Raw genomic sequence first — 17,245 nt, 5'->3', positions numbered from 1 at the left:
ATTCTTCAGGGTAGGCTCATGTTGTCCTGCTCATAAGCACTGGTGAATTGAGTTAGATCAAGATTTCTTCATTAGCTCGATCAATATGACAAGCCACTCTGAAAGTAAAAATAGGACTATTTCTCTACTGTCTTCACTCATGTTCAGCTTCAGATTTGGCCATGTACTGTTTTGAGAAACAAAGATAAATCTCTTAAGTGAGAACTTGTAATCCAGGGACTTGCTGGCCTGTTAAGTCAAATTCCTTATTGAAAGAGTGAACTAGAGATGCTACCATGTGTTTGTTTTTTGGGAAAAGTGTCAGATGACAAAACAGCTGTTACTGATGATGAGATAATGATTTTAATAATTTGGTAACAGTCAATTATGAGAACACCGTGATGGCCTATATCAGTTTGTTATTACAAAGTGACTTTGTATTTATTAAGATTGTGGATGAATATGTCATAAGCATGAGCCATGACTTCTTTCACCTCACTGTGAGACATATGTGGAAAAATTGTTCTTGTTTTAAATGTTTAGTTCATCTTTAATCCTCCTTATGAGTATTTTTATAATTAAGGGAAGACAAAATAAAGATGACCTCATGTTTAAATGCACTAAAGTCTGCACATGTGCTTTATGGAGTATTATTTATAAGCCTTATGCTAGCTTTTATACATTTGGGAGATAACGATAGAAAAAGCACCAATAAAATGTCATGAAAGCTTTTACCATAGTGTAAACATGAAAGAATTAACTACATTTGAACTCTTACAAAGGATCTCAGTAGAATCTAGATAGAGTCCTAGTACATGTTATGAGAAAAAATCCTTTTGTGGAAAGATGCTAATGAAATTTTAAGTTGGATAATCTCTGAAAGAAATAGGAAGTAGGCGTATTTATAAGCATAGTGAATAAGCACAACTACACTGATTTAGTTGAACAGTTTTAAAAAAAGCAAAGTCTGACTTACAAATAACAAGCCATATTGGTTGTTGGTAACTAATATGGTATATAAGCACTTTTGTTTGCATTAGTGAAAACTCATTACTCTTGTACAAGTAAAAGTAAAGGTGCATTTCCTTATTTTAAATGACTACTATAATTTATTATGGCTTTATTTATTGATTTGTGCTGGCCCTTGGGCTGGCTTGAACTTAGGGTGCAGTCCCTGAGTTTTTTGTACTCAAAGCTATTGCTCTACCCTCTTGAGCTACAGCTTTACTTCTGGCTTTTGGGGTGCTTAATAGGAGGTAAGAGTCTCATGGACTTTTCTGCCTGGGCTAGATTCAAACCATGATCCTTAGATCTCAGCCTTCTGAGATGCTAGGGTTATAAGTGTGAGCCACAGGTGCCTAGCTATAACTTATTATTGCTTTAATTAGTTTCTGTTCACAGAAGCATTGCATTTTGTATTGTTTTACTTCTATTTTCTGTAGTCTTATTAAAGCAATAATATATTGATCATGGAAATAATCTACATAATCAACACATTGATTGTGTAGAGTTCACCACTTTGAGGGAGTGGATTAGATAGGGAAGATAGTAAAGCTTCATTAAATGTCTTTTACAAATTCATGCATTTTAATTCTGTCAGATATATTAGAGAACAAATATTACCAGGGAGGGACCTCTCGGACCTCTCTTTAATGACAAAAATAATCTCTGACTTTTAAAGTTCTTGATAGCAGCTTGTACTTTTAGCCCCCAGTCTTGTTAGCATCACCCACACCAATTTCAGCATATGGTATTATGGGGAAAACCTTTCAGTAGAAGGCCTGGGGGTAATTTCTGGTCATAGAAGCATTGCACTTTGTTTTTACTTTTCTGTCCTAATTACCAATGTGAAATTTATCAGTTTGCTTTGATGTAAGCCTAACTTACCCATTGATTTAATTACATGCAGTTTTGACCAAGGGTAGTAAAATTTTAAAACTTAAAAATTATTAAAAAAAAAATTCCTGCACTTAGCAGGGCGCCAGTGGCTCACACCTGTAATCCTAGCTACTCAGGAGGCTGAGATCTGGGGATCACGGTTCAAAGCCAACTCAGACAGGAAAGTCCATGAGACTCTTATCTCCAATTAACCACCAGAAAACCATAAGTGGTGCTGTGGTGGAGCACTTGCCTTGAGCTGAAGAGTTTAGGGACAGAGTTCAAGCCCCACAACTGACCCCCCACCCCCGGCCAAAAAAAAATTACTGCACTTGCATTATACAACTCAGTTGCTATAGAAAAGGTTAGTCCCATGTTTTCATTTGTGTTTAAATCATTGTGTGATCTGCTGAGTGTTCACATTTAAGTTTGTGAAACTTGACTCCTAAATAGCAAAAGATGTCCTAAATGCAAGGTAAAGGTTAAGAATGATGTGTTGAAAGGCAGTTTGTCTTTAGAGGAAATGGAGTGGTGGTACAGGAAAAAGTGAACCAAACTTCCATAATGCAGTGCTGAACTCTGTGCATACTAAGCATGCATGTGATTTCCTTAATGGTGGTCTTCTTGAATCATAGACTCATGATATTATTGCTCACATTAAAACTTTGACTTTTCAAAATCAGATGTGAGGGCTGGGAAGGTAGCTCAGTGGTAGAGTGCTTGCCTGGCATGCATGAGGCCCTGGGTTCAATTCCTCAGAACCACATAAACAGAAAAAGCTAGAAGTGGCACTGTTGCTCAAGTGGTAGAGCTCTAGCCTTGAGATGAAGAGCTGAGGGACAATGCCCAGGCCTAGAGTTCAGGCCCCATGACCAAAAACAAACAAACAAAGATGTGATATATTTGGAAAAAGCAAGTTAGTAAGAAACTCATTATGTGAGGACCTGAGTGAGTGTGTGTGTGTGTGTCTGTGTGTGTGTGTGTACACACTTAGGAGTACATGTGTATGTAAAAATAGCCTGAAGTTTGTAGAAAGCGTTGTTTTGGGAGATGAAATAGTTATACAGAAATTAATAGACTTCTAAATTGTGTGATTTGGGGAAAATGTGTTAACACTTAACTACAAGCTAGGAAAAAAATCATCAAAACTTGAAAAAATCAGTTATTTGAATATTAACCAAACATCACAGTAGTTTGGCTATGAGTTCAATGCAGGGTTTTACCTTTGAAATAACTGCATATGGTAAGCAAACAAGGTAAATTAACTCACAAATTAATAATTTAAGTTGCTTCTAAGCTTTTGAAACTGTGGTGTTACTCCAACTATATACAAATAAACAAATATGCTAGTGAAGTTTTGCATATTCTCCCATTCACCGTGGAACTTTTAACTTATTCCAGAAATTTGAAAATGTTATGTTAAAAAATTAAGCACCTCATAAAAAGTCAATGAGAAAGCCATAAAATTGTACTGTCACCTTATTTATTATATAAACTGAATGCTGAGATTTGCCCAGACTGTGGCAACAGAATTGTTTCTCTGCAGAGATGCTTTCCAGCTAAAGCTAGCTCTCGAAGTGACAGAATAACCCAAAGTTTTTTTTAGCACTGAGATACTAGTGCTAGAGAGATTACTAAGATAAATGGTGTAACTATGCCCACGGTTGGACAATAGCCATGAGATAGGTCAAATTTTTAGCATTTCAGCCTCATCAACTAGTTTTTCCACCATGAGGCCTAGTGCCACCCTCTCCTGTGCCACTGGTAAGGCTTGCATGACCAAATGTACAATTCAGTCTTGCAGGAGGTACTCTGTTTCCCTTTTCATCAGTTTTCAATAGGAACATAGTGTTGTGGGGCAAAGCTTTCAGGAGAGGATCAAGGTATTAAGTAGGTTCTGATCCCAGAACTGCTGTTGCTCAGCTCGGAGATTTTTAAGTCAATTCACTTCTAAGCTTCAGCTTTGTCATCTAGGAAATAGAATTTTGGTCTCCTGACCTCTTAGATCTTAACATTCCCATGTTATTTCTCATACTGATTATATTCTAATGTAGTCCTTGAACTTTGACATCTAGAGTGAGGATAGAAAGACATCAACATATGGAGTTAGGAGAAAAACACCGGAAATGTGATTCTACCTGCTCCAAAAGTCTAAACAGAAAAATATTGACTGGAAAAGAGTCCCAGATAAGCAACCTAAAGTTTCTTTGCTATACTTATAACTTCTAATGATCATTACAGGTAGTCTTTAGCTTTTGGTTTCTCTGTCATATATAAAGGATATTTCTTAAAGCTTATCGGCAAATGATTTTATTGTTTATACAATGCTCTTCCCAGTTATAAGACCCATTCACGGATGATTCTACTTATTCTCCCTAAAAATTATACCAGCTGCCAAGCAGTGGAATTTGAGGAGGTGCCTGCTTTACAAAGCCTATAGAATCATAGTTTATTTTGCTCTTTCAAACTCAAGGGCCTTTTAAAACACACTAATGCCTTATATACAAGTAAGCTCATGTGAAGCTCAAATACTTAAGTAATAAACTGACTTAAAAGCTAACTTGCTGCTGGTTTGTGACTAGACTGACTAGGAAATGACTGACCTAGGGGTACTGTGTTGTTCTTGTTTTGTCTTCTTAAGAAAATTTTTCTTTATTCCTTGCCTGCCAATTTTATTTGGCTTTTGCACAATTGTTTATTCTGTCTTTGACAGAGGACCGTCTACTTTCATAAAGGACAAGAATTATAAATGAGGGAGGTAGGTTTGGATGTAACACAAGTATGTCACATGTTAAGCATACAAAGCAAGTTAAAAACAGGATGTCTGGTGTGCTTTTTCCAAGATGTTTCACTTGAAAATAGAAATGTCTTGAGGAAAATAGAAATGCCATGAGGAAAATTATGAAATGAATAGTTAAAGATCAGGCTTGGCTTTAATACCTTCCAAAAAATACACCTGCAGATTCACACCTGTTATAGTCCAGAGACCTGATTATGAATTTAAGATAGCAAGTTGAAGATTGCCAAATATGCTAGATGCACACAAAAACAGTATTTGTCTTGCCTGTGCACAATTTCCAAAGAAGTGATTCATGATTCATGCTCTTCTTAAGGGGACCTTGTTGAGCTTGCTGTTAATTTGGAGCTCTTTCTCCACATTTTTTGGAGCTTAGAGCTAAGAGTCTCACAGACTTTCTGCCCAGGCTAGCCTTGAACTGGGATCCTCAGATCTCTACCTCCTGAATAGCTGTGTTTGTTTTATAATAAATATGTCATCCAATAAATATGTCTTTTCCTTTCTGCAGAGCTATTAATGAGTCTCAAGTTAATGGATCACATTCATAGCTCTGTATTAGAGATGGCTTCCTAGTTCTAAGTATTATTATTCTAATATCAAGAAAGAGCTCACGGAGTATTCAGGACAGTGGCAGGCTACGTTCTAGTGAGAGACACCTTTGTGGGTGTATGCAGAATATGCATTCACAGTTTCTTTCTATTGTGCTATATTATAGGGTGGAACTACATCTTTCATTTCTAGCAAACATTCGTTTCTTTACTTAACTATACTTCCATGCACAAGAATCTGTGAAAGCTTCTTTCAGAAATTTTCAAAGAATTGCACTATGTTACTATATCCATACTAACCTGTAACCTAAAATTCTTAGCCAATGACTGATAATGAAACACTGGTTTCCACTTAAAAAGTTAAGGCAGTAATAATTTGAGACAGAGAAGGAAGGCTTTTCATTTTTTTCATTTTCCTTTATCTTACTTCATTAGTCTGACGTTTTAGCTACCAGCAAGAGAGAATTTTTGTCCATGCATATGAAACTTCCCCGAGAAAAGCAGGATGCAAATGCTGACAAGTCTCAGTTACAACGGACACATGTCAGGGCCACACAGAACACTCACTACCAAACAGCCTGGCTTTCCTTTTGGTTGCTTTTTTCATAAGCGTTCAGGTATATGAAGAAACATACGCAGAACCATTTAGTTAAAAAGCATGCTGAACTTTCAAAACCACACACAAGAAGTTTCTGGTTACCATAGCATAGTCCTACTATGATCCAGCCACAGAATACCTTTATAATAAAACGGCGGCAAATAACCCGGGTGGTGACTCTCTGTTCTTCCTCTGAGCCTGAACCACTCTCGCTGTCTCTTAAGTCCTGATAAATGTATTTTTAGTATAACTTTACCATCACATTTAAAATAAAAGACATTCTGAGAAGGGAAAGCAAGAAAGAATTACATTTCCTTGAAGTCTGTCCCCCCACTAAGGAACATCATGATATATATTTGTGAGAATCCTAAAATACATTTGAAGAAGAAAATGTCAGGATTTAAATATATATTGATCTCATATCTAACCTCTCATATATATAGTATACATATGTATACTATATATATACTATATACGTATACTATATATATATACGTATACTATATATATACTATATATATACGTATGTATATGATACACAGGTGAAGATCAAGGTAGTTATAAATTCTAAAAAATAACAATACAGCTTTTTTTAAATTCTAAATCCATTTGAAAAGATACTCATCTGCCCTTTAAACTAGTGTCAAATCTATATTCCATTGACTTGAATGTATAGCCTTGTAGTTTAGGCAATATTTAACTTGCGTACAGAGTTTGTGATTTAAATAAAAATACTATGGTCAAATTTATCCAAAGTTTTAAAAAATTTACATCAGTATACACATTGTATTGGGGACTTACATCTTTTGTAAAGCTCTAGTATAAAATTAGAATTTAAAAATTAAAGTTCGAACAAAAATGAAGTACAGGCAAGAAAGCACCAATAGCACAAAATATTATTTTATCCATTAAGGGTAGAAATCAGGAAAACTTATCAATGTCAAATAGTTTATAATTCAAAGGGGCAAATATTTTAAAGCTTCTATTTGAAAGTGATGGTGAAGAGTATTTACTAGATGACTTTATTTCTAATTGTAAGGGCATACTGGTATTTGCCATAAATCTAGTACCCACTGGGGAAGTGAATGGTAATATTTGTAAAAATGATGAGAACATGCTAATATTGCCACAGAAGTATAGGTAATATGATTTATGAAAATATTAGTTGGATAATAAACTAGACTATTTTTTCACCAAAGGCAAACTTAAGTATTAAAAATAGAAAGTATTAGCTCATTGAAAAATTTGGTTTCAGAAGGTGGTAACATAGCTGCTAACTTTGTAAATAATAAGAACTTGAAAACAAATTTTTCTACTGTATTTTAAAATCTTTCAGAAAGAGTAGCAAATTTGGGGTATTGAAAATAATTTAAGGTATTATTTAAAGGAGGTGCTTCATAATTCAAAAAGGTAGACAGATAAGAGGAATCCATACTGATGAAAAGACTGATCAGCATTGCAGAATGAATGGGTTGAATGAACTGAAGTTTTCTATGCCTGCAATCTTAAGTGGGGAAATCTGCTTATGTAGCTTCAAAAGCTGAACAGCATATATTAATACAAATACAAACAACAAACCTAGATAATAAGACTATGATGAACCCATTGACCCACTTGTAATCCTAGCTAATTACGAGTTGTAGTAGTCTGAAGCCAGCCTGGGCAGAAAAATCAGTGAGACTACTATCTCCAATTTTTTTTTTTTTCAGCAAAAAGCAAGCAGTAGAGATACGGCACAGTGGTAGTGTAAAAAGCGTTGAGCACAAAAGCTGAAGTGAAAACATGAGGCCCTGAGTTCAAGCCCCAGTACTCACTCCAACATAAAATAATCATTTGAGACTAGCCCCCTTCCATAAAGGAAAAGTGGCCATTTGGTCAATGTCTTTCTCCCTAAAATACGGCTTTGCCAGTCTTAAGGTGAAGGGAGAAGCCCAAAGAAAGTCTTAGAATCTGGATTCCTTTCAGAGAATTCTGGAGGAATTGGTAAAAGATGACCTCGGAAAACAAATGGAATTTTCTCAGTGTAACTGCAGGAAACGAGGTGGAAAATAGCAGAATTTTACCTTGTAACAGCAGGTGGTCATCCTTGTAAGAGCCGCACCCGGACTTTTGACCTGATTTTTTAGGGGATAAAAAGGGGGCTGTTTTCTGAGAATATACATCAGATGGCCTGGTTGCTTGCTACTGTCCTAATGGCAGAACCACAAACTCACCTGAATATTTTTGGATTTCTTGTGAGGTTGAACTCATTTTTCCCTGGAGCTTTTACTCCATTATGGGTTTTTATGTTCATGAGGTCTTCAGACATGAGAATAGGACTAGTAACTAACACCAAAGGCACAGACCCATTTATAAGAAATTAAATATTTATGAGAGTGTTTTCTAATAGAAATTATTTCCGATTACTCATGAACTTAGCTGGGTTTCTATTCAAAGTTAAGACCTTCATTTTCAACCCTCATTATGCCAATGCCAGCAGGGTTTCCCCAGTGACCTAAAGGTATGCCCCCACATAGCAACATCTTTACTTTCAGAACCTTCCTGTTGATTTTTTTTTTTTTTGGTATCATTCCTAGGGCTTGAATTCAGGGTCTAGGAACTGTCCCTGCGCTTCTTTTGCTAAGTCTAGCAGCTCTGCAGCTCCCTGCTGGCTTTTTTTTTGGAAGCTTAGAGGAGCTGAGTCTCACAGACCTTCTTGCCCAGGCTGGCTTTGAACCATGATCCTCAGATCTTAACCTCCTGTATAGCTAGGATGACAGGTGAGAGCTGTCACTTGTCATTTAGTAGTTTACCTGGAAGGGTCTTTTCTACAATAGCCTATCAGCATGCCATTGCTTCTGCTTATATTTTTGTGGGCTTGTCTTAAAAGAGAACATACTTGATTATACATCAATTAAAAGGAATATCCACCCATACTCATGCTCCTTAAAAAGCAGCAGGAATCAAGTCAGACAGAAATCAGAACTGAAAACCATTCTTGTCAGGAAATCAAAGGCCCAAGACAGACTCAAAAGCATCCATTTGATGTTTCATTACTGATTATAGTAATCATTTGCTTAAATTATATTCTAAAATAAACAAGAAAACCAGAAGAAATAGATGGATTAAGATTTTACCTCCTCTCACTTTTCCCTTCAAGAAATAGGAACATAATCATAAGATACAATTAGCTGACACACCACTGGCTGGTTACTGAGGAACTGGGAGTTTACAATACAGTTTTCTAAACTTCAAGTAATCAAGAACCATTGTTTTAGATTTGTTTTTTTTTTCCGCTCTCAAAATATTGTAGTAGGTCTTAAGTGCTTAAGTAGTTATATATCAACACAAAGTGCAATCCAACAATTCTATTACAGTAAGGTTTTAAAATGACTAAAAACAAGTGTCAATTACCAACTCAGAAACTGGATATTTCTAACTTTAAATTGCTGACTGCTGTCAACTCACTTGCATTCTTACATTAGGCTTGGGAATTATGTCTATGCAATTTTTAAGCTACTTTCAGAAAATAAAAGATTTAAGTGGGTGTGCGTCAGGTGTTCTATAGTTTGAAAGACCAAAAAAAAAAAAAAAAAAAAAAGGACTGGAGATCTCATTCACTTATCAGGAAAAAAAAAACTTCTTTGGAGTAAGGAGACAAACTCTAACTAGAATTAATACTAGACTCGAAAGTAGCTATTATATCCATGGTTTTTCTCTCCTGAAAAGGGCTAGATAGGTTGATTCCTTTTCCCTATCATATAAGGAGGGTTTGACCAAATGGCACATATTTTACTTTCTACCTCTCTGCTACAACTTTCCCCAGGTTTAGAAATGGTGAAGAATCTTGAGTCTAGTGCTCAGGACAATTTCAATGGGAGCACAGAGATGATCGGATGACATACCTTTGGCTCAGACCCACTGGCCCCCTCTTCTTCATGGAGGTTAAGCCTTGGTTTGCCGTCAGCAGGAGAAGTCCTACTCAATTTTTTCATACTGACAGGCACACAGGGTTTAGGCTCTTCTCTTACAAACTTGCTGGTTTCTTCCAGAGATTTCTGATGTGTTGTGAGGGGTAATGCTGGTTCCTCAGCTCCACCCGATCCGGGTACTTTTGGCTTCAGAGTTTCCTTTGTGTTCTGCTTTCCTATATCATTTGGGGATTCGGGAAAGTAAGATTTTGTCTTTGCTTCTGGGGTGACTTCTGCATGGGTTCCATTTGCTTCAAATTTCCCAGCTTCCCCTTTGAGGTATGAGGTAATGGAATCTCTACACTGGTCGGGACTGCAAAAGAGAAAATGTGCAAATTTACAATGGCGTCCCGTGGCTCCCAGAATGCCTTCAGAGGCTCTGAAGTTCCAACAATGAAATATTTCTGTCTCTGAAGGCATGACAAACCTGGTTACTGAATTTAAGATGTTAGGGGCTGTCACGAGTGGGGTAAGGTCTGAGGGATCCGCAGAGGCTCTAAGTACCCTCTAAACTTTGAACTCCCATCTTCTTGGTTACTTATGTTGACATCTTTTGTTTAAAAAAAAGGAAAACTGCAGTTCTAAAAGCTAAATTCCATATCTTGAAAAATGCTCCTGGACATACTTACAGTCCAACCACACCAATCCAAAAGATAGGCTATTTCAAAATGCTGTTATAACACTGGAAAAACAAAATCAAACCACAAAGAGCACCCACCTCCAGACAAAGAATGAAATTAGTCCTTGAGCTGAAATTCTGGCAACCATCCCTAAGAATCGCCATTTTTCATTCTTTGTAGGTTTTCAGTTACAGATCCAGGTGCCATTCCTTTTCACTTCTTAACACCTTTAATGGAACTTCCTCTTTCTCTATTTATGACCAGTGTCCGTGAGCATCCTTTTGCTACCTACTGTGAGGACTAGTGTCTTGAACTATTAGAAATCTTTCATTTTCTACACTGTAGTTTCAGTACAGACTATTCACTTAATTTTGTAGCTTGCATATTGTTTTTAATGTCTTTGCTTATTACCTGTCAAAAATAATGGGTGCAGTATTTTATATATTTTATAGGTATGATGTATAAATGCACGTGCCTATTCTTTTTAAATCAAATTTTGATCATCTGAACACCTTTACCTATTTTTGTGCTAGTCTGGAACAGGGCCTGGCTGCTATTCCTGAGCTTTTTTACTGAAGGCTAGCTTTATACCACTTGAGCCACAGTGCCACTTCTGGCATTTTTGGTGCTTAATTGGAGATAGGAGTTTCATGGACTTTCTTCCTTGGGCTGGCTTTGGACTGGGATACTCAGATCTTAACCTCTAGAGTGCCTAGGATTACAAGAGTGAACCACCAGCACCCAGCTAAACACAATCTCTGTTACTGGGAAGATCGTATAACATCTGTTAAATTTTCCTTCTAAGTCTACATTTTATCTAAGCTCCCTTAGCCTACATATGTTTACTTAGGAGCAAACTGGCTGTCACTTTCTAGCTTTTCTGGAACAATAGTACTCAGTAATTTTTTTTTCTTTTTGCCAGTGCTAGGGCCTGGGCACTGTCCCTGAGCTTCATTTGCTCAAGGCTAGTACTCTACCACTTGAGCCACAACACCACTTCTGGCTTTTTCTGTTTTTGAGGTACTGAGAAATCGAACCCAGGGCTTTATGCATGCTAGGGGCAAGCACTCTACCATTAGGCACATTTCCATCCCCACAGTAGTTTTTTTTCCTATGTAATTCGCTCGCAGAGCTTACATCAAACAGTGTAATAATTTTGAACACCTTTCCTGTATCTAAAATGGTTTGATATGCAAAGACAAGATATATAACTATATCTGAACATAGACATTCAAAGTTAGTACTATTTGCCATCTTTTCAGTAGCCTCTTTTTGATAACTTCATTTCTCAAATGTTTTATGAACTCTTGGCTCTTAAAAACTTTATCAAGTTTTGGGGCATTTTAATGAGTAAGTGACTTATCAGCAATATGAAATTACTACTTGTTATGTAATAATACCAAGTTTTCTGATATCCAACTTGAGTTTACCATTACTTACCAATAAAATATCTTTTAGTCCTATGTGTTGGTAAATCAAAATAATACCTACTATTATGAAGAGATTGCTATTTGTAAAAATCATTTGGTATGAGGTTTTTTGATCTATAAACATGTTTGAAGGAAGTAGTAGTACAGGATGATTAAAATGTCATTCTCAGACTTCAAGCATGTGTAACTGTGAATGAGCTGCTATCGAATGGTGTTGAGTTCCCCCAGTGTTTTGGTGACTCTTAAATTTATCTTTCTAGAGCACAGCCAGTAAATAAAAAAATTAGCCAGTATCATGTTTAGGGAGTTATTTTGTTATAACCAAAATGTTTATTTTAAAATATTTACCATATTCTTTGAGTAAAGAAGTACATGTAGAAAAAAAGGAAGGACACATGAAGTGTTAAGTGTTTTCCTTAAGGAAAGTTCCTTAGGAAGACAGATTTCTTTTTTGCTTCTATGTATTACCTACATTGAGGCTCTTTTAAAAAAATGAACATAGCTAGGAACTAGCAGCTTATATCTGCAATCCTAGCTACTCAGGAAGCTGAAATCTGAGGATTGAGGCTCAAAGCCAACCTGGGCAGTAAAGTCCATGGGACTTGTATCTCCCTCCAATTAACCATCAAAAACCCAGAAAGAGAATTGTGGCTCCAGTGGTAGAGTTCTAACCATGAGCATAAAAGCTCAGGGAGAGCCCAGGCCTTGAGTTCAAGCCCCAGGACTAGCACCAAAAAAAGAAAAAAAAAAGAAAAGAAAGGGCATGTGCTTCATTTCCAGGACTTCAACAAAAATGTTAATGGTGCTTACTGCTAAATAGTGAAACTTTAATAATTTAAAATTTTTTATTTTGATATATATTGTGTAAGTAGCATGTTTGTGTTTACAGTTAGGAAATGAGAAGTGTTAATACTTATAAAAGATTTGGTCTTTTCTTATTTTAAGTGAATATTAATTACTTGCTATATGGAAAGAATAACAACTAGGGAAGAGTAGTCTTTTAAAGCCAACAAATAGATCTTTGGCATTTATCTAACTTCTTGCTGGCTTTTCAAATTTTTCGAGAATTAATTACACTTGACTTTAAAATCACGTTGCCTAGCTAGATTGGATTAGGAACCAGCTTTTAAAACAAGCATATACTCAAACTGGACTTGTAATTTAGAAAACAAGTCACTGTTTAAAAACAAAAATCTAGGTCTGGTAAGGTGGCTCAATGGTAGAGTGCCTGTCTTACATGCATGCGGCTCTGGGTTCGATTTCCTGGCACCACATAAGCAGAAAAAAAAAGCCAGAAGTGGCGCTGTGGCTCTAGTGGTAGAGTGCTAGCCTTGAGCTGAAGAGCTCAGGGACAGCGCCCAGGCCCAGAGTTCAGGCCCCATGACCGGAAAAAAAAAATCTAAAATGGTTTAAAGGTAAGCTGTCCTGAACATTTTCCATACCTGTCATCCAGTCGGTCTAGTAACCCACCAGTTACTCTTCGAGCTTGGGCAGGGGACTCAAGGTTTCCGCTTGATGTCTCGTTCTGCCAACCTGTAATTGAAGACATTTCCAGTTCTGCTTGCTGAACACGTTTAAGAATAGCCTGTACTTTTTCTTCTGTCATCTCCTCAGACTCAATTCCTTCTTCAAGTTGAATGTCTTCAAACAGACATTTGAGTTTTTCTTCCGTCATCTCCTCATCAGGACCAGATTTTCCTTTCTCCTGCTGCTCAGGGTTTATGCCTACTTTTCTAGTTTGTTTCAATGGCTCTGTTGGTTTAACATCTTTTGGGACCCCAGGCAAACTTCCGAGGTATTGAGGATACTCACTCAGACAGACATCCTCCAACTGGCTCTCATCTACATCCACTGCTTCGGGCATTTCTGTTAGAGGCACTGAGTCTTCCAATTTGCTGTCTTCTAAGGAAGTGTCTTCTGCAGTTACCACTGGAGGTCCATCTGCTGAATGCTCTATATGTCCCTGGGAAGGCACTAGCCCATCACTCAGTCTACTGGGGGTTCTAAAGGGAGACTCTATGCTAGAGATATCACTAAAGTAATCATCTTGCTGGAAAGGGGTGGGTGGTGTGTAGTGCAACCCTGTAGGGGTTTCCAGTTCCACTTGAAGGGAAGGATAACCTATGGAAGACAGTACATTTGGACTGACTGGAATGAATTAGCATACATCAAATAAAAACACATGGAATGACTAAAATTATATCAGATATGAAAATGCACGATGAGTTACAGAATGTGGATAATTTATTGGTTTAGTTCATTAAGTAAAATAAAAAGCCAAGTGCAAACTACAATAAAATACAATATGAATTAAGGTATAACTATTTCTATCAATTTTGGTAATTTTAATACAGTAACTTAAATATACAGATGAATTTAATTGAATATAAAGTTAGTTACCATAAATAAGACATTTATTTCATGGTCAAATTATCTTTCTAGTTTTAGCATGCAAAATTTTTACTGTGGTAGACTGAATACAGTAAAGCCACAAGAAACCAATTTGTAATTACCTATAGCTTTAAAAAAAAACTATACATATAATCAATGCCACCCAACTATAATTCTTGTTTTACAAAAAAGTTATAGGAAAGGAAAATGAACTTAATCTTTGGAAATAAATGATTATTAGATTTTAGAGCAGTAGCACTGGGTAAAAAAAATCTAAAAAGATGTTAGGAAAAAGGATTTAAAAAGTACAGAAAATAGAAGAGACTCCAAGTGAAGTTTTTCAGTATTGTAATGTGACAGAGACAAAAGGGATATGGTGTCTATGGAAGGGCTTGGTGAAGTTGGTGATGGAGTCCACTTAGAACCACAAATAAAATAGACAGAAGAAAAAGACATACAAAAAAGATAAGGTGGAAAACCATTTGCAAAGAGTTCCCTGAATATTCATGATGATGCTGTGAAACCAAGTTTATTAATTAGTCTATCCAAAAGGGAGGAGGGAGCGAATCCTTTGGTTTAAACATAACTGTGTGGGCTATAGAAGTGTTTGTTCTGCCTTAGCAGAGAGAAAAGTTAATAGTGGTCTGGTCATGGTGAGGAAAGGAGGTTTCTCAAAAGTTCATCGAAGAGGAGAGACAAGAAAAAAATGTGCATATCCTGAACTTCTTGATTTACAAACTGAAGACTAATTTTTCCATCAATCCAAGGCTATATATCAACTTAGATTAATCATTTTTTAGTTATGGTCATGATTTTCCTAAGATTAGATGAGCTTTATAATTGAAGTAAGTGAAATTTATTTCATTTCTTAACTTCCCTAAGAAAATTTATATCTTAATACAGAAAGACAACAAAAAGCCCATATGAACTATTTTATATTTTGATTTGAAAATGTTAAAATTAAGTAACACCTCCAAGAACATAATACTGTTAGTGTTTGGTGACATTTTATTCTAGCCAGCTGTCTTAGTTCCCCTCCCCCCCCAATGAAAAATACTGGAAGAACCTATAAACTAGGACATTCCAATCATCAGAATTTTCTGTAACAAAGACTGATATTTATCTATGGAAAAGCAGTTTGCTTATTCATAGGATGTCATATGTAAAACAAAGCCTTGAACAGAACTCATTTTCCAAGGTTCTACGCTATTTTTAAACTTAAAAAATGATTTATTACTCATGGTATTTATCTGGACATAGATATACTTCAAATTTTCTATCATTTTGTGCAGAAACTTTACACAGTCACCTTCTAAGAATTTAAGATCTTTTCTCATATAACAAGTAGAGAATTAGAAGTTAATGACTCTTGTTACTTTAACTTTGCTACTTAAAAATACCTATTTTCAAAAATATCACTGTCTTCATGCCTTTACCAACATTTTCTAGACAAAATTCATTCTAAGAATCAGTTCCTAATTGTGAAGGTAAAACAAGACTATTTTGAAAAATACAGTAAAATATTTATTATGCTTTGATGGTAAAGCCCAATTTACATATTAAAGGGAAGATGACAACATTATATAACTTAACCAAGTATATTATTGTTGACATTTATGTTTGTTGTGCTAGCAATTACACTGCCTATTAGACAGGATAAAACAGAAATTTTCCAAAGAGCAATTGGTAGAATATGAAGTTAAGATAATGCTAAATAAGTAAAACTCTTTGATACATTATACTTTTCTAGTATATGTTTAAATACTTGGTCCTAGAGTGGTAATTTATCATTTTACTTGAACAATAACGTACATTGTATACATACGTGTATATGCTTAAACTTGACTCAATACCCAGCTTATTTGGTAAAAATGAAATCACAATTTAGTTTCACCTATATATGAATAAATGAGGTGCAGGTTTTATGTTAAGATAAAAGAAAATTACAAGAGCAGTGCATTTTCTAGGTATTAAGCCCTCTTTCATTTGGGCAAATAAACATTAGCAGTATCAACATCTTTCAGGTTAACTTGTACTTTCACACTCTGTCACCTGTGTGACATAAAAAAGGCATTACCAAGTTTGCTCTGTGATCAGAGTGCTTGTTTGCAGACTCTGGCAGAAAAAAGTGCTGTATAAATGAGAAATTATATCAAGCACACATCACAATTCAGTTGCTTTTAAGTGAACACCTTGTCGAATTTTCTCAAAACAATTCAATAAATATGAACACTAAATTCAATTACCATCAACAGGGTCATGGAAAACATTGTTTTCATCAGCAAAGCTTCTGGTGCCTGAAATATTCCCATAATCAAATATTGGTCCTTCTAGTAGAGTCACTATGTCTATTCGGTTAATTTTTGTCAAGACCGAAGTTAAGGCATCAGCTGAAAAGGAGAAAAAATAAAACAAAAGGTTGTGAACCCAATTAAATTTCTTTCTTCTACTCATCACACTTTCCATACAAAGGCATGGCTTTTGTACCCTCCTGGCATTTCAGCTCCTCTTTCTCCAGCTAGCAATGTCATTATGCAAACCACCAAAGAGTGCTTGCTCCTACAGGGAAGAATGTCTTTGTAGGGCTCAGTCCATTCTACTGTAATGAGGCAGACAGGCCTTAAAATACCTGCACTCCTTCTGGTTATCATTAGATGTAATACAACTTGAAATAAGTTCCCTTTCCTTTCATAATGTGAAAATAAGATATCTCCACATATAATGCATTTTAATGAATTACTAAGGTCTGTCTGACACAGGCAAGCCCACAGTAACTTATTCCACATAGTGATAGGTTAGCACTAGCCTAAGTACAAGACCATTTCTAACCCCGCTGGTCCTGCCCCCAACTACCTACCAAATCCAACAATACCAGAGAACTCTCTGCTGTCAAAGATGGAGCCAAATACAGCTACATGGTTCCTGTAATTGGACTAATCCTTCTCTCCGCACTTCTACACACTTTCCCATGACCATCCCATGGCATAGAAGCTAGAATTATGTTTTTATTATCATGGAGAAAATGACAGACAAAATGAAAAAAAAAAAACCCAA

At 36.0% G+C, this 17,245-nt stretch overlaps 1 protein-coding gene across 6 annotated transcripts in view; it reads right to left on the bottom strand.

The window, feature by feature from the left end:
- The window catches only part of Ank3 (ankyrin 3), a 557,851-nt gene that overhangs the window by 12,486 nt on the left and 528,120 nt on the right, over nt 1-17,245 (bottom strand). For 2 of the 6 annotated variants that reach the window (XM_070021050.1, XM_070021051.1), the window contains 4 exons: nt 16,438-16,581; nt 13,613-13,921; nt 13,243-13,333; nt 9,685-10,063 (listed from right to left, as the gene is read on the bottom strand). In XM_070021050.1, the coding sequence (XP_069877151.1) occupies nt 9,685-10,063; nt 13,243-13,333; nt 13,613-13,921; nt 16,438-16,581 (923 nt within the window). Of the gene's footprint in view, nt 1-5,939; nt 6,027-7,863; nt 7,915-9,684; nt 10,064-13,242; nt 13,334-13,612; nt 13,922-16,437; nt 16,582-17,245 lie in introns of all 6 variants that reach the window. The other 4 variants (XM_070021047.1, XM_070021049.1, XM_070021046.1 and 1 more) reach the window with 3 other exon arrangements.

The sequence above is a fragment of the Dipodomys merriami genome, unplaced genomic scaffold (genome assembly GCF_024711535.1).
Source record: "Dipodomys merriami isolate MVZ:Mamm:240054 unplaced genomic scaffold, mDipMer1.0.p SCAF_14, whole genome shotgun sequence".
NCBI lineage: Eukaryota > Metazoa > Chordata > Mammalia > Rodentia > Heteromyidae > Dipodomys > Dipodomys merriami.
The sequence above is the reverse complement of the archived record's forward strand: the minus strand, read 5'-3'. Positions and strand labels throughout refer to the sequence as shown.